This window comes from Amphiura filiformis, chromosome 7, assembly GCF_039555335.1.
Source record: "Amphiura filiformis chromosome 7, Afil_fr2py, whole genome shotgun sequence".
NCBI lineage: Eukaryota > Metazoa > Echinodermata > Ophiuroidea > Amphilepidida > Amphiuridae > Amphiura > Amphiura filiformis.
Window position 1 is genome coordinate 34,848,635 of NC_092634.1, and position 26,528 is coordinate 34,875,162.

Consider the following 26,528-nt stretch of genomic DNA (forward strand, 5'->3'; position numbering starts at 1 on the left):
TCTACATGTTGTGTCCATAATGTTGTCTATCCCATCCGGTCTCAATCAAATTCAGTCATAATCTTGTAATAGACTTGCTTCAAGTCTGCCAGGAAAATAACTAAACGCATTCAAAATTGTTGCAGTCATTTGATGTGCTTTGAGTGTGAAGAGTGAGTAGTATGTGATCAAGTTGGTATGGAACTTTGAAATCATTTGATTGAGTTTCTTTTGCTTACTAATTGCCACAGCAAACAAAATTCCAATTTTGAATTTCTTCGGCAACAGAAACAAATTAGTTTGATCTTTCGATCAACCATCGGTGCTTGGTCAATCCTTATCATTTATGAAATAAATTAAAGGTCCGTAACCCGATCGACAGCATCATCCCCGATTTTTTTTCATTGTTGATGAGGTTTTGGTATCACATAATAGATACTATTTTTCTCATTACTATCCTGAAATTTGACGCTCCAAGTCGATGTATTTCGGAGAAATCATGAATCACAGCGGTTTTACAGGTATACCAGTTTGTAAACAATGGTAAATACTTTGGAATTCTGGGAAGGAATTATGAACGAAATATCAGTCACCGCAAGACGGTGCGCCGTATATAGTTATGAAAACGGCAACAATAAGCGTGGTGTGCTAAATAGCTCAATTGACTAGCGCGTTTGTTTTTTACCCGAGAGGTACCCGGTTCAAAACCCGGTCTAGGAAGGTTTTTTTCCCTCTCCATTTTACCCAAACTTTTTTATATTCATTTGAAATGTACATATTGCAAGGGAAATATATTTTGTTTCCTTTTTTCTGAAACGATACGAAAAAAAAACATTTTCCGTTCAATACGGGCCGGGCATTGTACAGCATGTCAGCATTCGTCATTGCCTGCCCAGAATGCAATTCACGTATACCAAGGTATTGGATTGCAAATTTGGCTATTTATTCACATTTACGCTGAAAATGCTCTCGTTTTTTCACAAAGCAGCATAAAGGAGGCGATATTTGATATTATTATGTAATTTTAAAGACAATCCATATCCAAAACCAATAGGGTTACCCCCCTTTAATTGACTATTGTTAATTGTGATAGCATATGGATATTTGCCTGTACTGATATTGACCAATATAAATTTTGCGTTTATTCCGATTAATTAGTTGATAGTTCATTAATAATAAGCATTGAAGCAGCATCGACAGTCGAATCAAATATCAAACACATTTGGTTCTGGTGCCTTATAATACAATGCAAAATGGTATACAAATATCTGGCAACATAAGGTCCAAATGTTTTATTGAATTGTATTGTTAAAACAATTACAAATGAACAAAAAGCTATTAAAATATATACAACAGTAATGATTAAGGGCTCATATTGAAATACCCTACCACCAGGATTCCCCTCGCTAAGCGCACGCCTCAGGAAAGCTCGGTCATAAAACGGATGGATTATATGCATCAGTGATACACCCTGCCCAGGATTTAAACAAAAGAAGGCTAGCACAGGAAAGCTGCAGGATGGCGCACACCTTCCTGTGTAAGGGTATTTCAATATGAGCCCTAACCATATTCAATTTAATTAATGCCCCTCCCTTAATGCCCCTCCCTTAATTAGCACCCCTGGCATCTATTGAAGTGCCACTTTTCAATGCATTTTTAAAAAAGGGTAAGGGCTTGTACAATAATTATGAGCCATGGGGAGGGTAAAATTGGGGGAGAAAGAATTTTCTGGCAAGCTCAATGGGGGCAAGCAAGCCATTTTTGGCATGCAAAAACGGGAAGTCAGCAAATATTTGGTACGCATTTATGGGGCACCCTTTAAATAAAACGCTCTAAAAAGGCTAAGGATACAGTACAGACAAAATTAAATATATGTAAGGTTTCCTACTCGCATTATATATCTAGACCATTCAAGCTTTGTAAATTGGTTCCCAAAAATTTAGCATGTGCAATGGAGAGGGGCAAGGAATTTTTGGCAGGCCGAGGGGCAAGCAATTTTTGGAAGGCCAAGACAAGGGAAGGGCAAACAACTATTGGCAGGCCGGGGGTAAGCAATTTTTAGCATGCTGCTTGGAAATCTTCAAATCACAGCAAAAACATCTCAGGTAGAGTTGCAACACCTGTGGCATTTGTACTACTGATACTACTGCTATTTTCACCAACTACAACATTCTTAATTTGCATGGAAAAAGTCCAGAACGACTTGCAAAGCATGGGTTACAATTATTAAGGGGGGAGCCATGCTCAAAATTATTCATTTGGCCTCTCAAGGCAGTGTTGTCAGCACTTTGTCACAGTTACTTTGCATGTGTACATATGTATCCCTCTGATCGCAAGCATGCAAGTTCTTCTAAGTCAATTATACTGCGCCCACTGGAACGTGTACTGATGTGACTGCCTCAAGACGGCCAAAATGAACTATTAGGTCGAATAAAGTAACCATGTTTACAATATTAACAGCAACCATATTTATGTCAATCAACTATTTACATTGTATGTAGAATCTCTACACTGTTAAATGTTCAGACTAAGCTTAGAACTATAAATACCATTTCTACAAAAACATAGGATCAAAAAAAAATTGTTTCCCGCCTTTGTTCCAGAGGTGGCCTGAAAACCAAAATGCAGTTTTCATTTTTTCCCAGGATTTATCATAAAATGTTGTGTTTTCCCAATTTTAAAACAGGTTATATAAGAATGAAAAGTTTGTGAAAAATGATTTTTTTTTTACTTTTTACTATTTCTGAAATGTTTTTCCAGTCTTAATGGATTTTTGTTTTTTGGATGTTTTTTCCCACAATTTTTGTTTTAATTATACCTGATTTTTCAGATAAAAAACAAACACAAATGTGGTACAATTACTCAAAAACCAAACCAAATATGTGCATGGCCTACAGGACACAAACTTGTTTTGTTTTTTGCCTAATATTCTTCACATGTATTTATATCACAAATTAACATATATAGACTAAGCTTTGAAATGACAGAAGTCATATCACTGTGTTTGTCACAGGTTCATCTGCTGAATCAGGAGCAAAATTGCCAATTTATGAGCCCCTTGCAAACTTTGTTTTCGTAACGTGAACCGCAATACTATGATAAGTTTATAATAGACGAGAACGAGAATTATTCAGTTTTTACACAAATTAAAAGTATCCTGCCGTAAAATCTCACCAGCAAATAAGGGTACTGACGCTTATTTCTTGTTGGGATTTTCAGAGGAGGAAACTCTCTATTTGTATGTGAAATTTGAGGTGAACAGAGGTTATTTATACTCAGGCAAGGAACAGGCACATTACAACTTTCCTGACACCTTTTACAGGCCTGTAATTCTTTTTCAACTATTTTTCTACTTGATTTTGTCTCCTGTTTACCACAAATGTTAAAGCTTAACTTTACAACATAATAGAAAGAAATACATGAAATTTCATGAAAGACCTAAATATTCTAGGCCTTTTGGGAAACTTCATACATATCTTCAATACGAAAGGTCAAAATTTTCAAATGATGGCCGGCTTTTTATCCCAGCTACATACAAGATATGTACACATAATATTGCCTTTATAAAGGACTGTTGAATGTCAAAAATGTCAATCTTTAATAATTTGCCATAAAATTTGTATTATACAATGTAATAATCACAAATTTCAAAAAAATCTAAATTATTTGATAACAGAAGGACATTCCTTAATATTCAGACTGCGATTTGGTGCATCTGATGTGCTCTCATGTCCCACAAAAAATACTGTGCAAAGGTGGAAGGTGGGTGACCGAGCCCTTAAAAAGCTATTAAAAAAATCATGAAAAATCTTGATTTTTGCATTTCTGAAAAAAGTTAAGTACAAAAAATTATATTATGTACCCTGTAAGGGACAGGGCCGAAAGATACCCGGTAAAATTAATTGGCATACATATCTAGGTAAATGTTGGAAGTTTCTTTTATATGTGAACACTTCCTACAACTCGCATGTTTTCTACATTGCCATTTTCTTCCTTTTTGTTCATTTTCTCAAAAAAAAAATCCTCATGAATATTCTATCTAATCCATCATTATTCATATAAATTTCAAATATTTCTAAACCCTTTGCAGGGACCACTGATAGTGCCTTAGATTTTTGCTTGAAAACGAGCCTCAATTTCAAAATTCCCTACATTAGACTGAATCTAGTATACCAGGTGAATATATACAGTTTTTCCTTGCACAAAGAGTTTATAACATAAAACATATCAGACTAGTTTGACTAACAAACACAACACAATAAATGCCATGAAAAACAGTGTTTCAATTCCTATATATAAATTTTGACATCTCTAAATGGTAAATAATTCTTGAAACAGCCTCCACCCCAAGGAATTCGGATTTGAGTTAAGTTTTAGGGTTAGGATTAAATGATTGTAATGCTTGGATTAGCATCAGGATCATGATTAGAATTAGGATTATTAAGGTTTGGTAGCAGCCACTTGTTGCTGCAGCCCTTGTAACTAAAATGCATATTAGTTCACAATGAAACATGCTTCAGATATTTCAACATTTCTGAATCATCAACCAGTTTTATGGCTGGGGTGGCAACCATTTCTTAAGTTGTTGCAGCTACAATAACTGAAGTACATAATGTTCACAACAAAAAGTTCTGATGATACTTCAAAACTTACCTACATTTCATAATTCCCTAGATATCACATTGAATGGATCAGCAAGTGTTTAAGTATATTAAGTGTGCATATATGTGACCATCCACCACAACTGAACCCGAATGTCGCCAGTGCCACTATTGAGATATGCTCCATTGAACTTAACAATAAACAATAGGAAACAAAGGATTTATTGACTGTTTTATTGATTTTCACTACTTAAATGTCAAGTACTATAGACATGATATACATCATTTTAAAGCTAATTTCAAGCAGAATATTTCTCAAAAATGATGATTGGCGACTTCAGGGCTCAGTTGTGCTGGATGGTCACATATACAGCTTTTCCTCATACCACAATAACATATCAAACTATATAGTTTGAATAACTACATGTAAAATAAATCCAATAAATGCCATGAAACCAACGTTTCATTCCTATTTGATCAACTTTGATATCTCTACATGGCAAATAAATCTTGAAACAACAGCCTCCAACCCATGAAATAATGATTCGGGTAAAGTTTTAAGGTTAGGATTGTAATGCTCAAATTAGTATCAGTATCAAATTAGGATTAGGATTAGGGTTGGTGACTTTGTTAGTTTCTGCAGCTTTAATAACTACACTACATATTGTGTTCAGAATGAAAGTGAGTCAGAAACTTCAACAATATTAAATCATCATCAAGTTTCAGGATAAGGGTTGGGCTGGAAGCTGCAGCTCTTGTAACTACCGTGCATATTATGTACACAATGAAAATTGATTCAGATATATGAATAATTCAAAAATCCTTTGATTTCTGCTTGTACCTACATTTCATAATTTCCTAAATAATATTACATTGAATGGATCAGCTAGTGTTAAGTATAATAAGTTTGCAAATATACAGCTTTTCCTTGTACCACAATTAATGACAATAACATACCGTAAAACCCGTCTACAAGCATATAGAGTGCTTCTGATTAAAGCTACATTAATCCAGGCGCCATTATGGAGTTTGATCAAATAAATTACGGATCCAAGCATATACAAACATGTATTATTTTAAGACCAATCTATTGTATTGGTATATTAACCCTTGCTTCGAATTAATTTAGCTTTCATAAAAAACACTATATATGCTTGTAGACGGGGTTTTACGGTATTGAACTATATAGTTTAAGTAACTACATGTAAAATACATCCAATAAATACCAGTGTTTCCATTCCTATTTGATCAACTTGGATATTTCTACATGGCAAATAAATCTTGAAACAACAGCCTCCAACCCATGAAATAATGATTCGGGTAAAGTTTTAGGGTTAGGATTGTAATCATGCTCAAATTGGTACAATTACCGAATACATCCAATAAATACCAGTGTTTCCATTCCTATTTGATCAACTTGGATATTTCTACATGGCAAATAAATCTTGAAACAACAGCCTCCAACCCATGAAATAATGATTCGGGTAAAGTTTTAGGGTTAGGATTGTAATCATGCTCAAATTGGTACAATTACCAAATAGGGTGCAACTTACTAGACTTGAGTCCAGTCCTCGTTTACGGTGTTTAGGGTTAGGGTTTAGGGTTGGGCAGTCTTGTAATAAGACTAGTAGAGTTGCACACTATTCGGCAATCGCTCCCATCAAATTAGTATCAGGATCAGATTAGGATTAGGTTTGGTGGCAACCACTTTGTAAGTTGCTGCAGCTAAACTACATATTGCGTTCACAATGAAAGTGCGTCAGATACTTCCAACAATTCTTCAATAAGGGTTGGGCTGGCAGCTGCAGCTCTTGTAAGTAACAGTACACATTGCTATGAAAAGTGATTCAGATACTTCAATAATTCAAAAACCTTGATTTCTGCTTGTACCTACATTTCATAATTCCCTATATATTACATTGAATGGATCAGCTAGTGTTAAGTATGGTATATTAAGTGTATACAGCTTTTCTTCATACCACAATTAATGACAATAACATATCAAACTATATAGTTGATTAACTACATGTAATGTAAAATAAATCCAATAAAAGCCATGAGAACAGTGTTTCCATTCCTATTTGATCAACTTGGATATCTCTACATGGCAAATATACCTTGAAACAACAGCCTCAAAACCAAGAGATTATGATTCGGATTAGGTTTTAAGGTTAGGATTAAGTAATTGTAATATATGCTGAGATTAATATCTAGATTAGGGTTAGGATTAGGATTCATCAACCAATTTTAGGATTAGCGTTGGGGCGGCACCCACTTCTAAAGGCAAGTGCAACTCTTATAACTAAGGTATATAGATATTACATTCACAATGTACAATTCTTCAGATACTTCCAAGTTTCTGAATCGTCAATCTGTTGGGTTAGTAGCCACTTCTGAAGTTGATGCAGCTCTTGTGACCAAAGTATATATTATATTCACAACAAAAAGTGTTCCAATTACTACTCCACAAATTCCGAATCCTCCTCCTGGTTTCTCTGAGAGTGTTTGTGCACAAGAAGTCACTGCTCTTCTTCTCTTTTCCATACGCACAGATTGGACTATTCCAGTTAAAATCCATACACACGCCCCCTATAAAAGACATAACCTTAATTTCCCACACGGTGCGTGTGAATATCAAATGTGGTTACCAGAATTAGTGGATCCATTTGACATCTACATCCCCCCCCCCTTGTGTGGGAGATTAAGGTCATGTCTTCCACAGGTGCTTTATGAATTTCACCTGGAATAGCCTACTGTATAATGATACACAAGATGACCTATTCCTATTCATCTAAAGCCTCCGCTTCCTTTAGTCCATTCTGAAGTTTTTCAACATCAACTTTCTTTACCACTTTCTTCTTTCTCTCTTTCTTCTTCTCAGGTTTCTTTGAAACTTTGTCCTTCTTTTCTTGAGCCTCAAAGTCCTCAGGACTATCGTCCGATTCCTCCCCTTCCTTGTGCTCTTTGGGCAATTTGGCTTTCCACTCTAAAAAGTCTTTACAAATCGCCTTGTGGCGTTTCTTCCAGGATTCCTCCTGGCACTCTCGAGAACAATAGAGGGCAGTGCACTGCACACACCGCTTTAGTTTTTCACCGCGTCCACGACTACATTCGTCGCACCTGCTGAATGGCTCCACGCTGCGTTTGTACCGTATTCTTAGGAGTATCTGGAAAAGAACAAAAATTGAAAGTTAAATTTAAAAAGTTTGGAAACATTTTTCCTGCATATATTTTGCTGTTTCAAATTTTAAAAAATTGACCCGAGTGGATAAATCAAGTCACTTTTACCCAAACAACTTTGTATTCAGCGTGTAATGGGATTTACCTTAAGGGGGTACTACACCCCTCGATAAATTTGTGTCTATTTTTGCATTTTTCTAAAAAACTAATAACACAGTGGTAACAAAAGTTGTGTATATTATAGAGACAAGGAATCCAATTACTACACTGGAATTTAAGTGACCCAAGACAAGCGGTTTGTTATTTATGATAGGAAATAAGGTACCGCTATGATGTACCTCGTTTCCTATCATATATACTGAACCGCTTGTCTTGAGTCGCTGAAATTTCAGTGTAGTAATTGGATTCCTTGCCCCAATAATATACATAACTTTTGTTACCAGTGTATTATTATTTTTTGAGAAAAATGCAAAAATAGTCACAAATTTACCACAGGGGTGTAGTACCCCCTTAAATGCTCTACATGTAAAGTAATAAGTACATAGACCTCTTATCTGTAAATAAATATGATTTTCACGATACCACAAGTTCCACAATTGATTTTTTGGGGAATTGGCAAAAGGTTTTACTTTTCCCTTTTAAGAATCGTCATATGACAAGATTATGAATTCAGGCTGTATGTAATGCCTCATTTGATTCATTAACACACAAAATATCGAACAGACAGGTCAACTATAATGCTCTGTAAGTGAAGTGGGTGCACTCTTTGGCATTGTTGTAAAAGCCTAACAATTCCTGCTTATTTGGTACCAATCAAAATATATTTTCAATGAATATGGCAATTGTTATATGATTGGTAAGAATGCTGCAAGTGCAAGATTCCTGCATTCTCCTAATATAAGGACACAAAGTCCTTGTTCTCCTTTTTTAAATTCTTTGAGTCCACCATTAATCCCACCCATGCGTACCTTCTCCATGTGTATTTTGAATTGCTCGTTCTTCGGCTCCTGGATGAGACACTCGCTGACGTCCATCGCTGCACGGAAGAAGTTCTCGAGTTCGTACAGCGCCTTGGAACGACGGAACATGGCTTTGAGACGCAACGGGTCCACCTTGTTCCCCTCGTCTTTCCCGATGGTTTGGGTATTGACTGCAACAAAAGGTGAAGTATGTGATGTGAGATAGAGACAAGGGAAAGTGTCATCGTACAAGTACCCAGTGTACCAGGTTTGTCTATGAGACCCACTAATTTGGGCACTTTGCACTAGCACAGAAATCTTCTATTGAAGAAATATTCAGCCACTTAATTCCTCAACGGAGTCTTTACACCAATCTAACTCACAAATATCGTACACCAAGAATACACCCTAATTTGACCAAAATTTTGCTTACACCCCTCACCCATCCAAAACCACTTCATACAGCCCAATACCATGCTAAAAATAATGAATAACTATTGAAAATTATGGCCGGTAAGCCCGGGGGTGCCAGTTGAACCGTCAATGAAGTCATCACCGACCAAAATTTCGTGGTAAAAGGGTATCTTTTTAATCATAGGCCACGTCCCGCGCGGCACTCGAAAAGGGTCTCAATTTTGGTGTTTTCTGGAAAAAAGGGTACCTTTTTTTACAATAGATATGTCGGCGTTTTGGGTTCATGAAAAATCAAAGTCCAGCATTTGACGTCAGCCGCTGTTTTCGTTCCTGATTGTAAACAACTTCTTACTTCCGGGTCTGCAAGTGTAATATATTAGTCTTGTGCCCGGTCTTGTACCATGATTAAAACTCGGTGATGTTTGTGCATGCTGCCGAGCGGGCTGCGTAGAGACGGGCGTAGAGACTACGAATTTTGTACAAGGTACAGATACTGTGTAATCGGAATGGATTACGACATACGTTTGACTGCTGAACCAGATATGACAGGAACCATGCCTTTTGGAAATCGTGAAGTGACATTTGCCATCGCTGTTTGTCACCCACGCAAAACCGAAGTTAAACGGGGAAAAAAAGTGCTTTATATTTCAGATTTCAGAGCTTAGCGCGGATCATGGATTCGCCCGGATTCAGCACTGAAATCAAAGGTAAATAGCTACGCTTATTAAGAAAATGCAATCACGTTTTTCATCGCTTTTGCTGATGTTTCTTGCTTTCTACTCCCGGGTTTCTACTTCCGATTGCGGGTTGTGTACCATTCAAAAACACACCAGTCCAGAGGGTGCAGCTTGTTTGTTGTGTATGACCACAATTTTGTGTTAAGGATGATATTCCAGGCTATTTCATTTTATAACAGAAATTGTATGTAAAGGGATTGGAAATACACTAGGTAAATATTGCTTTCTACCTTCGTCAGTGAAAAGGGTCATTGGGACATGTAAGGTCAATGATATGGGTACCTTTGTTTGCACCATGGCTGTGGTCAGTGATTTGGGTATCCTTTTTTCATAGCAGGTCAGTGGTAAGGGTTACCTTTCAGCCCTTGGGCATGTCAGTGTTTTGGGTGAAAAATAAAAGTGTCTGGTCAGTGATGACAACATGCAATGGTATATGAGTGGCACCCCCGGGCCGGTAAGGCAGTTTTGGTTTCACCAGCATTTGTTTCATTTCTTTTAAATCAACATAGTATTTTGGCTGTAACTGAAAAACACACAACTTTCAAACCTAGCTGATTTCCTATAAAGCAGTAACTGGCTGAATCATCTGCTTCTAAGAACTATTTTGATTGGTTATAAAGAGGGCTATATCATGCATTGAGCCAATCAGAGATATGATAAGAATAGTCAGTAGGGCTGCAGGGGATTAAGTTTAAAATTTACAAGAGATCTAAAAGCTCTGTTTTGATTGGTTACTCAGTTGATTATTATCATGTAATTAACCAATTAGAGGCATTGTGAGAAAACCAGTGGTGCTCATGGAGTTAAACATAGCGAGTCCAACTTCTAATTTTCTTTTCGGTATTTAACTACAAACATTTGTTTTCCAATCATACTTACTTCCATGACATCTAATAATAGCCTCATCACAGTCATAGATGGCTGACTGGTATTCCTTGAGCTGTAGATGACACTGGGCTCGGTTGCAAAATAAAGACACTGGTAAATGGTACCTAGGATATAATGAAACAAATATACAGGGTGTATTAACAGTACCATGAATTGAATGTACATGGTGTGTTATCTAAGATCAATGTTTGTAGCTTATAAGTGGCAGAACTAACAAGACTTGCTATTTGGGTACTTTTTCTTTACTCTTATACCAACCTCCTTCATGGTAGCCAGACACATCCGTATACCTCACAAATAGAATGTGATGGTCTCCCCAAAGTTCACATTCCACTCTGGCTTCCAAAAAGAACAACACTCTCTTGCTATGATCTATGCAAGCACTGTTAATGAGCTACATACAAGGGGATTTGTGTGTATATGAGTGCCGCTCTACACCGACCAACGCTTCACTGATGTTAAGATTGCGATACATTTGAATTAGCCAATCAGAGTCCCACTTCTGTGTTTACACTGTGTATGCTCTCAAAATGTAATTAACAAGTGTTGTTTATCTCTGCCAAGAAGTCAAGGGTTGAGAACCAGAAAGTCCTAACTCACACTGAATTTCATTGTGAGTTAAGACTTTCTGGTTCTCAACCTTCCAAGTGTAAATGTACAGATTTCAACTAAAATCACTCACCACTTGGGTACTTTTTCTTTACTCTTCTTCATATTGTCCTTGATGGTAACCGGACACATCTGAATACCTTGGAACTAGAATGTGATTGGCTCCCCTAAGTTCCCATCTTTATAGAAAATATCTCCTAAATCTAGTTACTAAAGACTTAAATGACTCACCATTTGGGTACTTTTTCTTTACTCTTCTTCATATTGTCTATAACCACCTCCTTGATGGTAGCCGGACACATCCGTATACCTTCTGAGTAGCGTGTGATTGCCTCCTGATAGTTGCCTTTCTTATAGAATGTGTTGCCTTCTTCTTTTAATTCCCTCGCCTTCTCTCTGTTCAGAGGCGGTGGCTTAAATCTCTCATATTCTCTCAATGCCTCTTCTAGTTGCCTGTGATATAATTTAACAATACATGTAAATTTAATAAAAAACCTATAGTTCCCGACCTTTGTCAACTATGAAGAACTTAAAGTAAATGTATTTTTGATTCATATTATCAGGTCATCTTAATTTAATAGTTTATCTCAAAGCCCCTGCACGCAATAATGCAATTGCCCGCTTTTTGCGTGTTATTCAGTGTTTTTTAACTGTTTTATTTTGATTCCACACAAAAATCTCAAGCCTAAATCATAAATCTCAATAAAATTCTTCATCTTCACCACTTTGTAACCTCCTTGTGAGATGGTCTATTCTCGTCGAAAAGCTTGTCTCACAGATAAATTAAAGTAAACAAAAACTTCAAAAACATGCATTGCGCATTAGGTTTTTAACTTAGGATGGGCTTTGAGACAAACTATTAAATTAAGATGGCCTTATGTTACCTAATCATTGGGCAATTCCAGTTGAAATCCTTACAGCCCCTATGAAAGACATAACTTTAATCTCCCTCACAGGGAGTGTAGATTTCAAATGGAGTCACTCATTCAGGTTCAACCCCATTTGAAATTCACACTCCCTATGTGGAAGATTACGGTCATGTCTTAAATAAAATAAATAAATGTAGATATTTTTATTACACTTTATGCCGTAAACAGTCTCAAAGCGCTTTAAATTTATTCCGCCGTCATTAGAATATGTCGGAACCACGTTTGCAGCCTACAAATGGCGCAGGGTTCATCAGTACAACAACTGTGACTACCCTAACAGCTTCCCATTGCACCTGGGTGGGGTGAGGCAAGTGAGGCAAAGCGCCTTGCCCAGGGGCGTAACATAGTGGTGGGAGGGGGACTCAAACCCACGCAGGTTGAGCAAGCTCTAAGATTATGAATCCCAAGGCCATAACCACCGAGTCACTGTGTCCTCCACAGGAGGTGTAGTTCAGTTGATTTAAACATCATGTGTATTGTATTCATATAATATTATTTTGTTAGCTCATAGTTTATTTACTTCTTAAGTCTTACCTTCTTGAAAATTTGCGTAGACCATTTTGAAGATCACTAGCTTTCATTCCTACACTTGTTTGCTGTGTACAGAAATAGAAGCATACAAGTGGAATTAATTGTCACAATTTTCATGTCCTGTTGCCTAAGGGTACTTGATTACAGGTGAATACGAGTAGGTGTGTGCACGTGTGCGAGTCGGACAAGTTATAAACTTTTGGCAACGTTAACCAACACCCACCATCCGAAGTCATCTTTAGCGAAACAGATTGGTGGGAAGGCCTATAGTGTAACAGGCATATTATACTAGCAATTACAGTGTGCGATTCAAAAATCGCTAGTCATGAAATGCTGGAAGCCTTTTCCCTATTTCCAGCAGTGTGCAATCACTGCAAGCGTTGAAGCATCAAAGTTGCCTTGAAGTCAACTGGCTTGCGACTTGACGCTCAGCATGCCTGAGACTTATTGTTTAGATATCGGCAGTCGCTCAGCCAATCAGCGATGGAAGTGACATCATAAAAAGATGCTACACTCCTAAAATTGCTTGAAACATGATATGCCCCAGGTAATATTCTCTCTGTTTCAATTAATAAGAATACGAAGAAAACCGTTTTGAGTCAATTCGGTAACACTAAACAGGGTCACATATTTTCAATCACAACTTACATGCTATCAAAATATTGACAAGTTAGTTATATATTGTGTGTCAAAACAAGTAAATGAATGTATATGCCTTTTTGATGTTACCTTTTATAACCCATACGTACCTTACTATCAAAAGTATCTGCGTAAGTTAAAAATTTGTCGGGTCCAAAATACTTCAAGATGTTCTTTGCCCCACCCTGTACGTCCACGCTGAGTGCCATGACAGCCAGGGAGTACACACGTAAGTGCTCATACATGCAATACATGTGAATGCCTGCTGCTCTCATAATTGCCTGTTATCAAGAGGAATAAAAAAAATTCTGAGATTAGAAATGCTTGAACAGATTCATCAGGAATGGTGTAGTAAAGCACTGTTGACTTTACCAACTACTCATCAAGTGTTGATAAAGGCAACAGTGGTTGCTGAAACATATGCAAGTACATGCAATTTCTGGATCAGATACAGAGAACCCTGTCTACTGCAAGATTAAAGATTTTTATTTTAAGTTATAAGCTTGTTTATTCCAATTATTGTACTTCAAGTGCTTATTTATTCATTTAGCAATACACCGAAATACACAACAAAATATGAAATGAGAACTGCTGAGCTGCCAGGGAGCTTTTAACTGAAAGGTGGTCTGTGTAAACCAACCATCACAAAAGAGCACTGTCAAAATAAAAGATGCAGATGCCCAAACAGAAAGATGCATAGATGCATCTTTCTGTTTGGGCCTCTGCATCTATACTGAAGCAGCTTTTCTTGTTTATATCCACAGAATTAATGTCATAGTCTTGAATCTGCAAAAATTGCATGCCGCTCATAGAGGGTAAAATAGTCACCATACATCTTTATAAATATATTCAAACAAAATACACATTTCAAGCGTTTCTGATGAGTACTGAAAGATTGGTTTTACACTTGTTTGGACACTGGTAAGATCTAACTTGAAGCTATGATCTACTACCGCGGCAAGAAATGAGACAAAACTCGCCGCATGTTGCCATAGCAACCTACCTCGTTATTGGCTACTGTCGTCTTAAAAATACCACCTAGGATGCCCAGTTTGCTGCATACCTCCATAAACTGACAGGCTAGGTTGTGATCAGGGTAGTAAACTGAAAAAACAAAATTGAAAGACAAATTTTCTAAGTATCTATATTTTAACTATTGTAATCTTAGATAGAACACTGTCATGGCAAGATAAAAATAATTTGCTTTAACTTCTACAGGTCCATTTAGGTTGCAACTTTAATAACACATGAATATGAAGTGTCATATAAAGATGTTGTTAAAGGCATGAAAGGTCCTCATTTTTTCTTCACAAAATATCTACTTGTACAGTAGCAATCTCACCTCCAATCTCCAGGTACTTAAGAAATTTGTAATCATCCATAAGCTTCCATGCAAATGTATCCGAATCGGAAGCGAGGAGCTGATTTGTGACTCGTAGACAAGACTGCATTATGGCTCTCGTCTCCAGGTTGCAGATGGGTGAACGCAGCCACTTCTGAAAACTCTGTAAGGAACAAAAACCCGAGAAATGTTATTACTTACACAAAGTGTCACAAAAGTTTCTTTACCATTTAAAAAAAATGCTGAATCTCTTGTACACATTATATTATGAACAATATGAATGGATTTCCGCAGAGGACAATGGCCATTGTTTTGACGTCTAGTTTCACCAGTTTCTAGGATAATGTTAGATGCAGAATATACAGAAACTTTTCATCACATAAGTAACAAATCAAATCAAATTACAGCGTGACACATGAAACTTTTCACTGTGTAATTTACTGTGTAAAAGGATACGTGTTAATGAGGATCAATCAATACTTTCCAAATTGAAAAGACCACAGTCAGATATGGCTCACAACAAATAATCATATACGCTGACTGGCGCTCACTTAAATTTGCAACCATTCAAATCGCATCAAATTTCATCCAATTGTAAATTTCATTTTACATAAGTGTGGTATCAAACCGGAGCTTGAAACATTTGTATCAATTTGTTTGCTTTTTAAATTAATTATGCTCAAAGTTTTGGCTCCTCAAAGTAGTGAGGACTTTCTTTTTTAGATGTGCTTAAGGAATCGGATAGCATTGGATATTATTTGCCATAAAATGTGTATTACATGCATATCGCAAATTTCAAAAGATCATAATTATTTGATATCAGAAGGACATTCCTCGTATTCAAAATGCAATTCAATATGTCGATGTGCTCAGGTCCCACAAAAAATATGTTAAAATGTCGATATCCGAGCCCTATAAAGCAATTTAGCGTAAGTTTAGTTGCATGTTATGTAAATATTTCAAGCTTTTAGAGGACACACTAGTCGATCATTGCCGTGTCATCACTATGACTATAACCGTAATAACCAGTATTACCTTCATAGTGACAGGTTCGCCTACAATTTGAGAGCGTAGTCTTGGTCCGTCCTGAGCCATCTACAATCATGCAATTAGACAAAAATATGTTATCATTAAAATGTGACTGAAAGCCTTAATATGTAAAAATGACATTCACTGACAGTGGGGTCTTCCAAAAAGGTTCCTGAGTACATACCAACTACCAAGTGTCATCTGATTGTTGTATAAATACTTGCAAACATAAACCATAGCGTTGACAAGTTTATTTTGCATCCAATTCTAGAAGGAAATGCATTATATTGTTGGGTGTTAATCAAAAAGAGATATCTTGACACAAGAAGAAACAAAATGGCAACATTTTCCTTTTAATGTCTATTTTCTTGTTTGTAACCATAGAATCCCACAATTTATGCACTTTAAACTTGGGTTTTTTTATATTGTGTAATTCTTAGGATCTCATTGGCCAAGGAGTAACGAGTATGATGCACCGACAAGATTTTTTTAAATCCTCAACTTTTTGAAGCCCTTTTAAGGCTTTAAAACAGCTCTGCTTTCCTTGAAACCCAATTTTTGGAAAAGAATTCAATAGCTTTTCATAAATCCTTTATCCAACCAACACAGTCAGCAGACTAAAATGTTGATGTGCTAATTTTGGGAATAAGGCACCAGAAACAAATATGTTCGATCTTTGGATCGACCGTTGATGCTGCTTCGATGCTTGTTATTAATGAACTATCAACTAATTAATCAGGATTAACGCTGAATTCATATTAGTCAATATCCCTACATGCAAAAATTACTATTTTATCACAATTAACAAAAGTAAATTAATTGATGTCATAAATAATAAGGATCGAACAAGCATTGACTGTCAATCGAAAGATCGAACTAATTTGTTTTGATTGCCTAAATATGGTAAACTTGAAATCCAATGATATAATATGGATTTGTTGACTGACAATTACTATCAGCAATTTTTTCCTCTTCACAAAAGGAGCAATCAAACTCCTTAATTAACACAGCCACGATCATTATCGGTCCCCTTACTCACATGTGATATACAATGGAAACTACACTGCTGCAGTGTATCCGCCCAATGTATAGCTGCTAATAACAGTTCTTTCTGATTGAAAGCCTTCTCACCAGACTCAAACATGGCCAGCCCCGCCATGGGGATGAGCCCGTACTGGTGTTCGGCTATGGCTTCCAGTTCGTGGATTTTGATGCCTTTGTTGTACCACGCCAACATGGCCTTCATGCAGCCATCTTTGTGACAGTAGTAGCCGATCTTGGGTAGGACTCCTGCATGGTACACTTTACGACTCGGTGCGGAATTGTCCTCGAAGAGATGGGCAAAGATGTAGAGGGCTATCGCCGAGGCAACATAGTCTGGTGGATCATCTGGAAGAATGAAAGGAATGAAAAATAGAAATATTGAAATGCTGATGATTTAATTTAATACATGGATGCAGTCAATGCACTTCACTGCAAATTACCAGCACAGCACACTCCCAATTTATTCTGATTCAACTGAGATAAAACAGGGACTGTCTTTTGGAATTTGCAGGAGAGTATTAAATAGCTCTTCTTCTGGAGCCTTCAAGGAGAGCTGTTTAGATCATTTACAATAGAATGTAAGGAGAGAATGCTCAACTAAGGAGAGGTAAAAATCACTCTCCTATATCAGATTTAAGTAGTGCAGTAGAGAGCTCTCACTCTCCTCAAAAGGCTGTCCCTGATAAATCAGAATCATTTTGTATTAACAAGTGTGAAACCTCAGCACTGCTCCATCCCCTCAACACTTAGATAAGTCCAGTTCCAGTTGAAATTCATACACCCTCTATGGAAGATATGATCTTAATCTCCCACACAGGGAGTGTGAATTTCAAAAGGGGTTACCTGAATGGGTGACTCCATTTGAAATCTACATCCCCTGTGTGGGAGATTAAAATCATACCTTCCACAGGGGGTATATAGATTTCAGATGGAAGAGCCCATTTTGACCTAATAGATCCCATTACACCCGGGTGTGTGGGGTGAGGCAATCAAGTTAAAATGTTTTGGCCAAGTTGAATAGTTCACAACCTCAAACTACCTACTTCGGATTATCCAATTTAGTTACTGTGTAGGCTCAAACAAACTACAAGATTCACTTTATAAAATTAGGAGAATTTTGGTGAGAATGGACGATGCCCAAATTTCTGGGCCTGTTTGCAGAGAAATTTTGACTTTTGGTGGGTAAATTTACTTCCCAAAGGAAGAAATTGTAGGAAATATTTTAGGGACATTTTTTTAGTCAAGTAGTAATTTTTGTTTGGCAAAACCAGTAAATTTTTACTTACTAATATTTCGTCCATTTCGTCGGAGGACTTCATCAGATGTGAGCATCTGATCCACTTTCCCGGGAAACTGGCTTCCGGTTTTGAGTAGTCTTACTTCCAGTATTCAAAAGTGGGTCAAATACGCGACTTAGGAAATAAGTGCCTTCCTCTCTATTCATGGTCTTGGTCCCCCTCTTTCTGATCTCCATCGCTTCTCGTACTTCTCTTGACTTTCTGACATGCTCCTTGCCCAGTATCTTGGAGTCATCCCAATTGACTACATGATTTGCCCTTGCGACTTGATCCGATATGGCTGACTTTGTTTGTTCTTGCTCGGATGCCCTACGTTCTGACCGAGTAAACTTTTTCTCGTTGGCTTTCTTTACTTCCGCTTTGTGCTCCGCAAGTCTTATCCCAAACAGAGGTGAGGTTTCGCCAACAAAGTGAGATCGCCTGACCTTTAGACAAAACTTATTTCCTAAGTCACGTATTTGACCCACTTTTGAAGACTGGAAGTAAGACTACTCAAAAACGGAAGCCAGTTTCCCGGGAAAGTGGATCAGATGCTCACATCTGATGAAGTCCTCCGACGAGATGGATTTGAAATATTAGTAAGTAAAACTTACTGGTTTTGCCAAACAAAATTACTACTTGATTTGATTTACAAACCTGATGAATCTATTCACTGAACATTTTTTTAGGCCTGCATAGACATTTCAGCTGTAAATATACATATTCATTTTTTTATATTATGACATCTATTTTTGTGTAATTTCAGGTAATTTCATGCATTTTTTTAATTGCAAAGTAATTGCATAGTAAAAACTGAACAGTTTGGTTTTTAATGACCGACATAGCTGTGGCTAAACAAGTCATTTTAGAGACCTCTGTTCTTTATACCGGCTATCTACTTGCTATACTGGTCAACAGACCTACATGTAATTACAGTGAACAAACAATTTTTACCAGGCCTGACCTTTAGACAAAACAGACTCGGGAATACAAAGATAAAAATTATGATAATAATCTTGATACAGTTGTGTCACCAGCATCCAGAAACCACTGCATACTTTCTTTGTGAATGTCTGTCTATCCAGCAATTGTGGAAAGACATCACTACTTTGAGTTTTCTTAATTCTAAAACAGGTTCCTTTTCTTTTACATTTCTGATTTTGAACGCATGACTGGATGAAAATCATAATTCCATCAAACATGTATTAATTAACTTGGCTGTAAGTTTCAAACACAGAAACATGCTTTCCCAGCTCTGCATGGTTTCATTTTAAGCATTAAAATTTGCTCTGGATATTGAATGATTGCCAACAAAAATATTAAGCTTGAGCAGTATTAGAAATTTCTTCTAGCCTTAATTTGATTTGTCCTCCAGCCCATGGGTGATCTCCATGACTTTATAACCACATATATGTGTGATTCCATTTGGGATCATTTGCCTCCCCTAAGATTTTTGCTGTAAACTGAGTGAGTGCACATTCATACATACATGTGCTTATAGTAATAGGGAGAGCGTGGCGCACTGGTTAGGGTACTTGCCTTTAGTGCATGAGGTCCCGGGTTCGATTCCCGGCGGTGGCGATTTGCTGGGATATTGACTTGGAAAAAGAAAGTCTGAAATTATTTGGCAACTCCTGTAGATTAAATTCAGACTTCCGCTCTCCCCATGGTTCATTTATAATTAGGTAAATGAATCATGAAAGTACTCCGTCCTTCGGAGGGGACGTTAAGCCGTCGGTCCCGTGTACAGAGAGCCATACATGTTCCTGTACATGTATCTCGCAGCCAGTTTGGAAAAGAGTAGGGTGTTAACCCCTGACTGTTCCCAACCCGTCCCGGTGTTCAAATGGACCCCAATGGAAATAAGCTTCAATAGAGGCTTTCTTGGGTTATCCAGGGTTGTCAAACCCGAACAAATCAAATAGTATGTGTATTTTCTTGTTCTACATTCTGTGAATGAGTGGAGAAGTGTGTGTGATGATGAGGTTGATTTCAGGGTTTATTCTGGTGTCTGTAGCAACATTGGTGTACAATTCATTTAGAATTTCACATTCAATTAGGTAATGTACCACAATGAATATTATAAAATATTTCGGTAAAATCATCCTCACAAAATCGGTGTATGTTCCTCGTAAGTGTATCGTACTGCTCATGCGAGTATGAAGGGAGCACTGCTGGAGTACACGATGCATTGGTAAAATAAAACAATCTGTGCAAATGATCTATGAATTGACCCACCTCTGATGAAGGCCAGACAGGCGTCAACAAAATCACTAAACGCAATTTGTTTCTTGACCGCTACTTTGGCCTTATTGTTCTCCCAATAACAGCTGATGACAACATGACCCACGATGGACACGCAGTAGTAGTAGATAGCCTCCCACACGTCCCCTTCGGGATCCTCTCTGCATTTCTCGTACTCGGGCAGTTTCACTCGCAGCTTTAGGGCGGTGATGCAGATGTCGACGATTCCTGCATCCAGCAACATGTTGACGTAGTCCTTGAATTTCACTCCATAGATCTGCGGCAGAGGAGAATTCATGTTAATTATTTCAATATTATTTAGATGGTCATCATTGCAAAATATAAAACAGTAAGCAATACTTGCACATAATATCTTCCTAGTTTGGTGATGCCAAGGAGAAGGTGATGCCATGCACAGCATCTGATTAAAAAATTCATATACTTAACGTGAAGAAGACGCTCAGTGCTTGATAATTACCACATAAACACATATAAAAAAGCTTTTTAAAGATTCTTTTTTTTTTAAACTTAATTTTGAAGCAAAATGTCATTTTTGAGCGCTCAAAAGTACACTGCATAAAATTCTGGTTGATTTACACAAGCGAAGTACAAATTATATCAATTGTTTTATACCTAAACAACGCGAGTATTGAATCCAGTAACTTTTCTTCCAAATTTGTCTCAGAATTTCATGATTTTACAGCAAAAAAAAAGGGAACTTTTTTCAGCCTTAAACAGGGTGTAACTGTATTGATTTTGAACTGGAAACTGGGTGGGAAACTTGACTTAGCAACTCATCCTAAAGAACATTCATCCTAGAGTATTTTGTGAACTTGTGAATGGTCCCACAATACTCCATTTGCGGCGTCTTGGAAAGGATTTGTCTAGCTCCAACAGCCCCCACCCCCACCTCCGAGATATAACCCATTTTCATGATTACTTACGGACTCGTTGAATCTGGCCAACGTCAATGACTTCTGCACTGCACGAAAAACCTTGATTTGTCGCAGGCGCCATTCTGTGTCTCGTCCGATAGCAAGTGAAATTACCTGTACAAAATGTGATATTGATAATATGAATCAATAGGGACAAAAAACAGGCATGCAATGATAGAAAACAACCATAAAATGGGAAATGGCATTCAGTCGCACCAAGATCGCAAAACCGAATACCAATACTCACACATGGCATACCAGATATAACTTAATTGTTTAAAGCAACATTGTACATGTAAGACTTGCCGGACGACATCCTAAATTTCTATTCAAAATTCTAATTTTACACACTGGGTAAAATTTCCGAACGGTGTGCCAAAAATTACTTCCCCCTCTCTAGTCTCAACCTGCCAAAAATTGCATGCCCCCTTTTAGCCAGCAAAAAAATCTTTGCCTCTCCCCCTATTGCACCTATGCCAAATTTTTGGATTGCCAATTTCCAAATCTTATTTTGCATATTTTTAATGTTTCTTTTTTAGCATGTAATAAACAATGTTACCCCCTTGCAAAAATTTTTTTGCATGAACCTGGATGGACGCATGCAATGGTTATAATGAGCACATCTGAAATGGCACTGTTCATTCATTAAAAATTCTAACAGAAGGTACTGGTAATTCGGAAAAACAGTGGCATGATCGACGGGAATTATATAAATAAACAGGATGGCAATTTATTTCTCGCATTTACGGCCCTAGCTACTATGGGCTATTTGCGGGGAGGAGATAAGTTTAAGTGACCGCATATGGGTGCGAACTTCAACCAGACTAATCATGAAGCTCCCAGGGCCAAGTGGTTAAGGTATAGGTCTCGTAAACCTGAGGTCCTGGGTTCGATTCCCAAGAGGGATCACTTTTTCTACTTGTCTCCTTTATTATTTGCGACGGCGAACCTGGTGAAAAATAATGTTTATTTGTACTGGTAATTATTGGAAATTATTGGCCAAGCTGAAACATTACCCGTTGCTTCCAAAACAAATTTATATTGAATGTTTCGTTGAATTAGGCATGTTCACGATAATTTTTTTGTACATCGCGATAAATTTTCATGATCGCGATAGCAGTTGGACAGGTCACGATATTTGGTAAAAATGTGTCTTCAAAAATACGAAATCAAACCACAGCTATTTTATGAGGCTTTTCAACTTGATATCAATCACTGCCAACACATTTTTCGGCGAAATTTGATATTAAGTCCAAGATCCAAGATCCAAGAAGAAAGTATACACACGCCTTACACTGCGTACACCAGGGTTCCCGTTAAGGTTTTTTAAATAAGCGTCCATAGTGACGCAAGTTTGCTGACAAGGTTGCAAAAACTTGCGTCCAGGCAGATTTTTGTGCGTCCATCTGAAATTCATGATACACACATACTCCGGGTCTGCACCTCATCAAATGTTGATTGTTAAACAAAATAAAAGTGCATTTTCGCCGTGATATTCCATCTCCATTCGCTATGATAATTTTTCTCATTTCTGTTATCAGTTTTGGTCCGAAACATGGTCAAAAACAGGTGCAAAAACATGAGCAAAGTCTGTCAATCTTAAGCAAATTTTCGTACTTTTACTTCCGCATTTCTTTTTTAAAATTAACGTGTTGTTGATGCTACAAAGCTAAAACACGCGCTGCCACAAATAATACAAAAAAAGGTTATTATTTGGATTTTGTCTCCAAAATTGCTTTTATTCATCGTAACAATAATACTAATATAAAGGAAACATAGATTATTTATGAGAAAATAAACTTAAAACATTAAAAATTGAATATTGTCAGGTTGTGATAAATAATTATATAAACATTAACCGCACGTTAGCGGCACATCGTCAGTCCAGCATGCTTGCTTGTAAACAAATCAATCGGGACTTCCCCATCAAACAGCGATAGTTCGGAAAGCATGCAAAAAGTGCACGATTTTCTGACGTTGCATTACAAATATAGCAGAATTTACTTCAATTCTTAGCAGGTGGGTCAAAATTTTGGGGCTTTTATTATTTTAAAAATATAATAAAAATTTCTTATTTTATCATCAATAGGCCCATTCGCAATTTCGGTGAACTGTACCGTTTGCATAAAAACATCTTGTACTGGGATTTTGCCAATTATTTTGTCTTTATTTCTTCATGATATCAATATATTTAATCAAATACAATGAATCATGAAGAAATAAACTAATAAAGACAAAATAATCGGCATAATTCCAGTTCAAGATGTTTTTTTTTATTTTTCAAAGTTCACCGCATTGGAAACGCACTGCAGCCTCCTTGTGTTTATCTCTCGTTGAAAAACTGTGTGACGATGTCTGAGCATGCTAAAATTTCGGAAATTTTGTCTGTGTCCACATGCATGTGACATGGACGCAAAATACTTGATTAGCCATGTGAACTTGGGTCCAAATTTGTAAAATACGCGTCTGGACGCAATGACGCACACTAACGGGAAGCCTGGCATACACGCTTTAGTACACTACATGGACGCAATGCGAATGTTCCAGTTTGGCCAAGAATTACTTAATTTGATTATAGTTTTGTACAGAGTCTTAGCCAGAAATCAGAACGCATGGCTGGCTAAGACCTTGGTTTTGTACTAAAAAAAACTACTATTAGTATATTTGGACCCCTAGGTCCGTATGCACAAAAGAGTTAGACCGCGTTTAATTAAAGTTAGACCTGGTCTGGTCTAAGTGGAATTTATTTCCATCAGGAATGGTCCTTTACTATTGAACCATGGCATAAGTAGCTAGCAAAATCTTAAGATTTAAATGCAAAGGTCAAAAATAATACAAAATGACTGAAGCAAATGTAAAGGAAAATGTCCTTTCTCCTGGGATAAAATTCCACTTAGACCAGGTCTAACTTTAAATAGTAACTCTTTTTGTGCTGGAATTGTGCGTATTATGGCCGCATGGCCTAATAATATAGGTATGCTAGGTGAATTCAAATTTGCCATCAAACTGCATCATTTTACATATCAAATTAAAGCCCTTGAGTAAAGAAAGCCAAAACTGAAAACATTTTTGTCATAGCACTTTCCGTAACAAAGTTACATCTTGTCAAAGATTGACTTTCATCAAAAAGATTGTTAACTAAGGTTTGCCTAGACTCGCTTGCCAGTCCTATATACGCCGTACCTATGTATATTGAGGACTGGCTTACGTCATTTTGGATGTCAATGGGAAATACACACTTAACGATTTGCGCCGGTTAGAAACTTGAAAAAAAATCTTTAAAATTTCATCAATGTATAAAAGTGGTACCAACCGTATTGTGCTTGCTAATTTAAGACTCGGTTGAAACAAAATTAAGGATCGAAAGCATTTTAGTGTCCAAAAAGGCAAAATTATTGTCAAAGTTCTGCCGAAATCGGCACCCTTGCAAAGGGTTCAGAATTCGAATCGGGAACGAAAATATCCGATCTTTGCGATCAAAAACACAAACTTACAACTTAAACATACTATTGGCAAAAGACATTATTACCAAACAATACAGAATAGAAAATTTGACATCATTTTCTCAAAATATTGAAAAAATTTGCTCACTAGACACAGGGCTGTCAACTTTGGGCAATTCCACACCAAAGTGGACATGAGAAAAAAATTGAAAAATGCTTAGAACTTTGAAACTACAAATGCTACAATGACACATTTGGTATCAGATGAAAGAGTTCAATGTGCTCTGTCATTTGAGCTATCTTACAGATAATTTAAAATATGTCTACAATGAAATTTCTTCAAAAACCTGTTTTTGGCCAAATTTTAGGATTTTTAAAGAAAAACTGCCTCACTTTGGATCCAATTTACCCATCCTCAATAAGATGTTGTTACATGTTTTCTGTACAAAATTGCTCAATGAGAGTTAAAAGTTTTACATACTGTGGTGTTTTTCATGATATTTGCATTTCTTATGTATTTTATTATCCTCTAAAATTTAGTAAACCTTTTGTCCTTCCGTTACTGTCCTTCCGTTACCATGGCTAATCCACTTAAGGCATTGTAATTAAATTACAGAAACACATAAATTCAAATGAAAACTGATATTAAGTAGCCAACACTCAAAGGATTACATTTCCCACCTTGAAAACAATGTTGCCTTACAAAATTCACATAATTTATGCAAAAGAAATTTAGGTACAAAATCCATGTCCGTTTTACCGTCCTTCCGTTACCGAGCTCATTAATATTCATATTTCATACGCGAAAGGTATTTCTGTGAAAAAAAGATGTGGAATTTGAAGGTAGCACTATTAGTAATGAAATGGTAACATTTGTTTGATATAACTAATAAAGGTGTTTTTGATATCCAAGTTTGAAAAGTCGTTTTAGAGTGCAAATGTCCTTCCGTTACCGTGGAATTGCCCTTTTGGAATTGCTTGGCGTGAGACAGAGGCGTGCAGGATTTGCCGACTCAATGTTCATTTTGTACCATGATTATTTGAGCCACGGCGCTCGAGAATGTGAAATGCGGGGGTAGGAGCAACAAATTATTCATGACGATGCGTGAGATTTTACTCATTTCCCAGCTTTTTTGCGTGAGCTTTACTACCTTGGCGTGAGATTATACTACCTTGGCGTGAGACCGTGAGAAAGTGACCCAATGCGTGAGACTCACGGCCAATGCGTGAGAGTTGACAGCCCTGCTAGACATCGAAAAAGTACGCAATCCAATTCCCGTTCAAACGCGTGGGAAACTGAAAGTGCGATTTTAATCGTGACTAGGTTTGCCTGGGATACCTAAATAATATATTATTATTAAGTTTAATGTTCACCAAATTTCAGAGGTCTGGTCATGGTCTTATTCTTGGCCATGTTGCCATTGATTGTTGTAATTGTTGACAATTGTTCATTTGTTGGTAAGCTTATCAAAATATTAAAAAGAGGAAAATCTGCCGAATTCGACAGCATACCTCTGGATCAGCTTTCTCGCCGTAGTTCGTTCCCATCAAATCCCACAACAAAGCAGCCAATGCTCTCTGTTTGTCCAAGCCATCGCTCGACAAAAGATCTTTCATAGGTCTTGCCAAACATTCTGTGCACCTAATTTCACGTTTTTCTTCGACGAATTCGGTACTATTTGACTGATATTGTCGCTTTTTACAAGTCGACATTTTGCCGAAGTGGCCGCAGTGTGTAGACTGTTGCA

At 37.1% G+C, this 26,528-nt stretch overlaps 1 protein-coding gene across 1 annotated transcript; it reads right to left on the reverse strand.

Moving 5' to 3' along the window:
• Positions 1-1,246: 1,246 nt before the first annotated feature.
• LOC140157066 (uncharacterized) lies at positions 1,247-26,528 on the reverse strand. Its single transcript, XM_072180132.1, has 13 exons — positions 26,293-26,528; positions 21,347-21,451; positions 20,397-20,679; positions 16,877-17,226; positions 15,844-15,903; positions 14,809-14,971; positions 14,470-14,570; positions 13,577-13,747; positions 12,831-12,892; positions 11,599-11,820; positions 10,750-10,862; positions 8,729-8,910; positions 1,247-7,747 (listed from the first exon to the last, which is right to left on the reverse strand). The coding sequence occupies exons 1-13, from the start codon at positions 26,491-26,493 to the stop codon at positions 7,364-7,366; spliced, it is 2,397 nt and encodes a 798-aa protein (XP_072036233.1). The 5' UTR covers positions 26,494-26,528; the 3' UTR covers positions 1,247-7,363.

What these genes read in the sequence shown, in the direction of transcription:
- LOC140157066 (XM_072180132.1), bottom strand. Translation starts at nt 26,493, where the DNA reads ATGTCGACTTGTAAAAAGCGACAATATCAGTCAAATAGTACCGAATTC. An exon ending in GTTTCCATTGTATATCACAT is followed by an intron (nt 15,904 to 16,876) that starts GTGAGTAAGGGG and finishes GCATGATTGTAG; the next exon opens with ATGGCTCAGGACGGACCAAG. An exon ending in CTACGCAAATTTTCAAGAAG is followed by an intron (nt 11,821 to 12,830) that starts GTAAGACTTAAG and finishes ATTATATCACAG; the next exon opens with GCAACTAGAAGAGGCATTGA.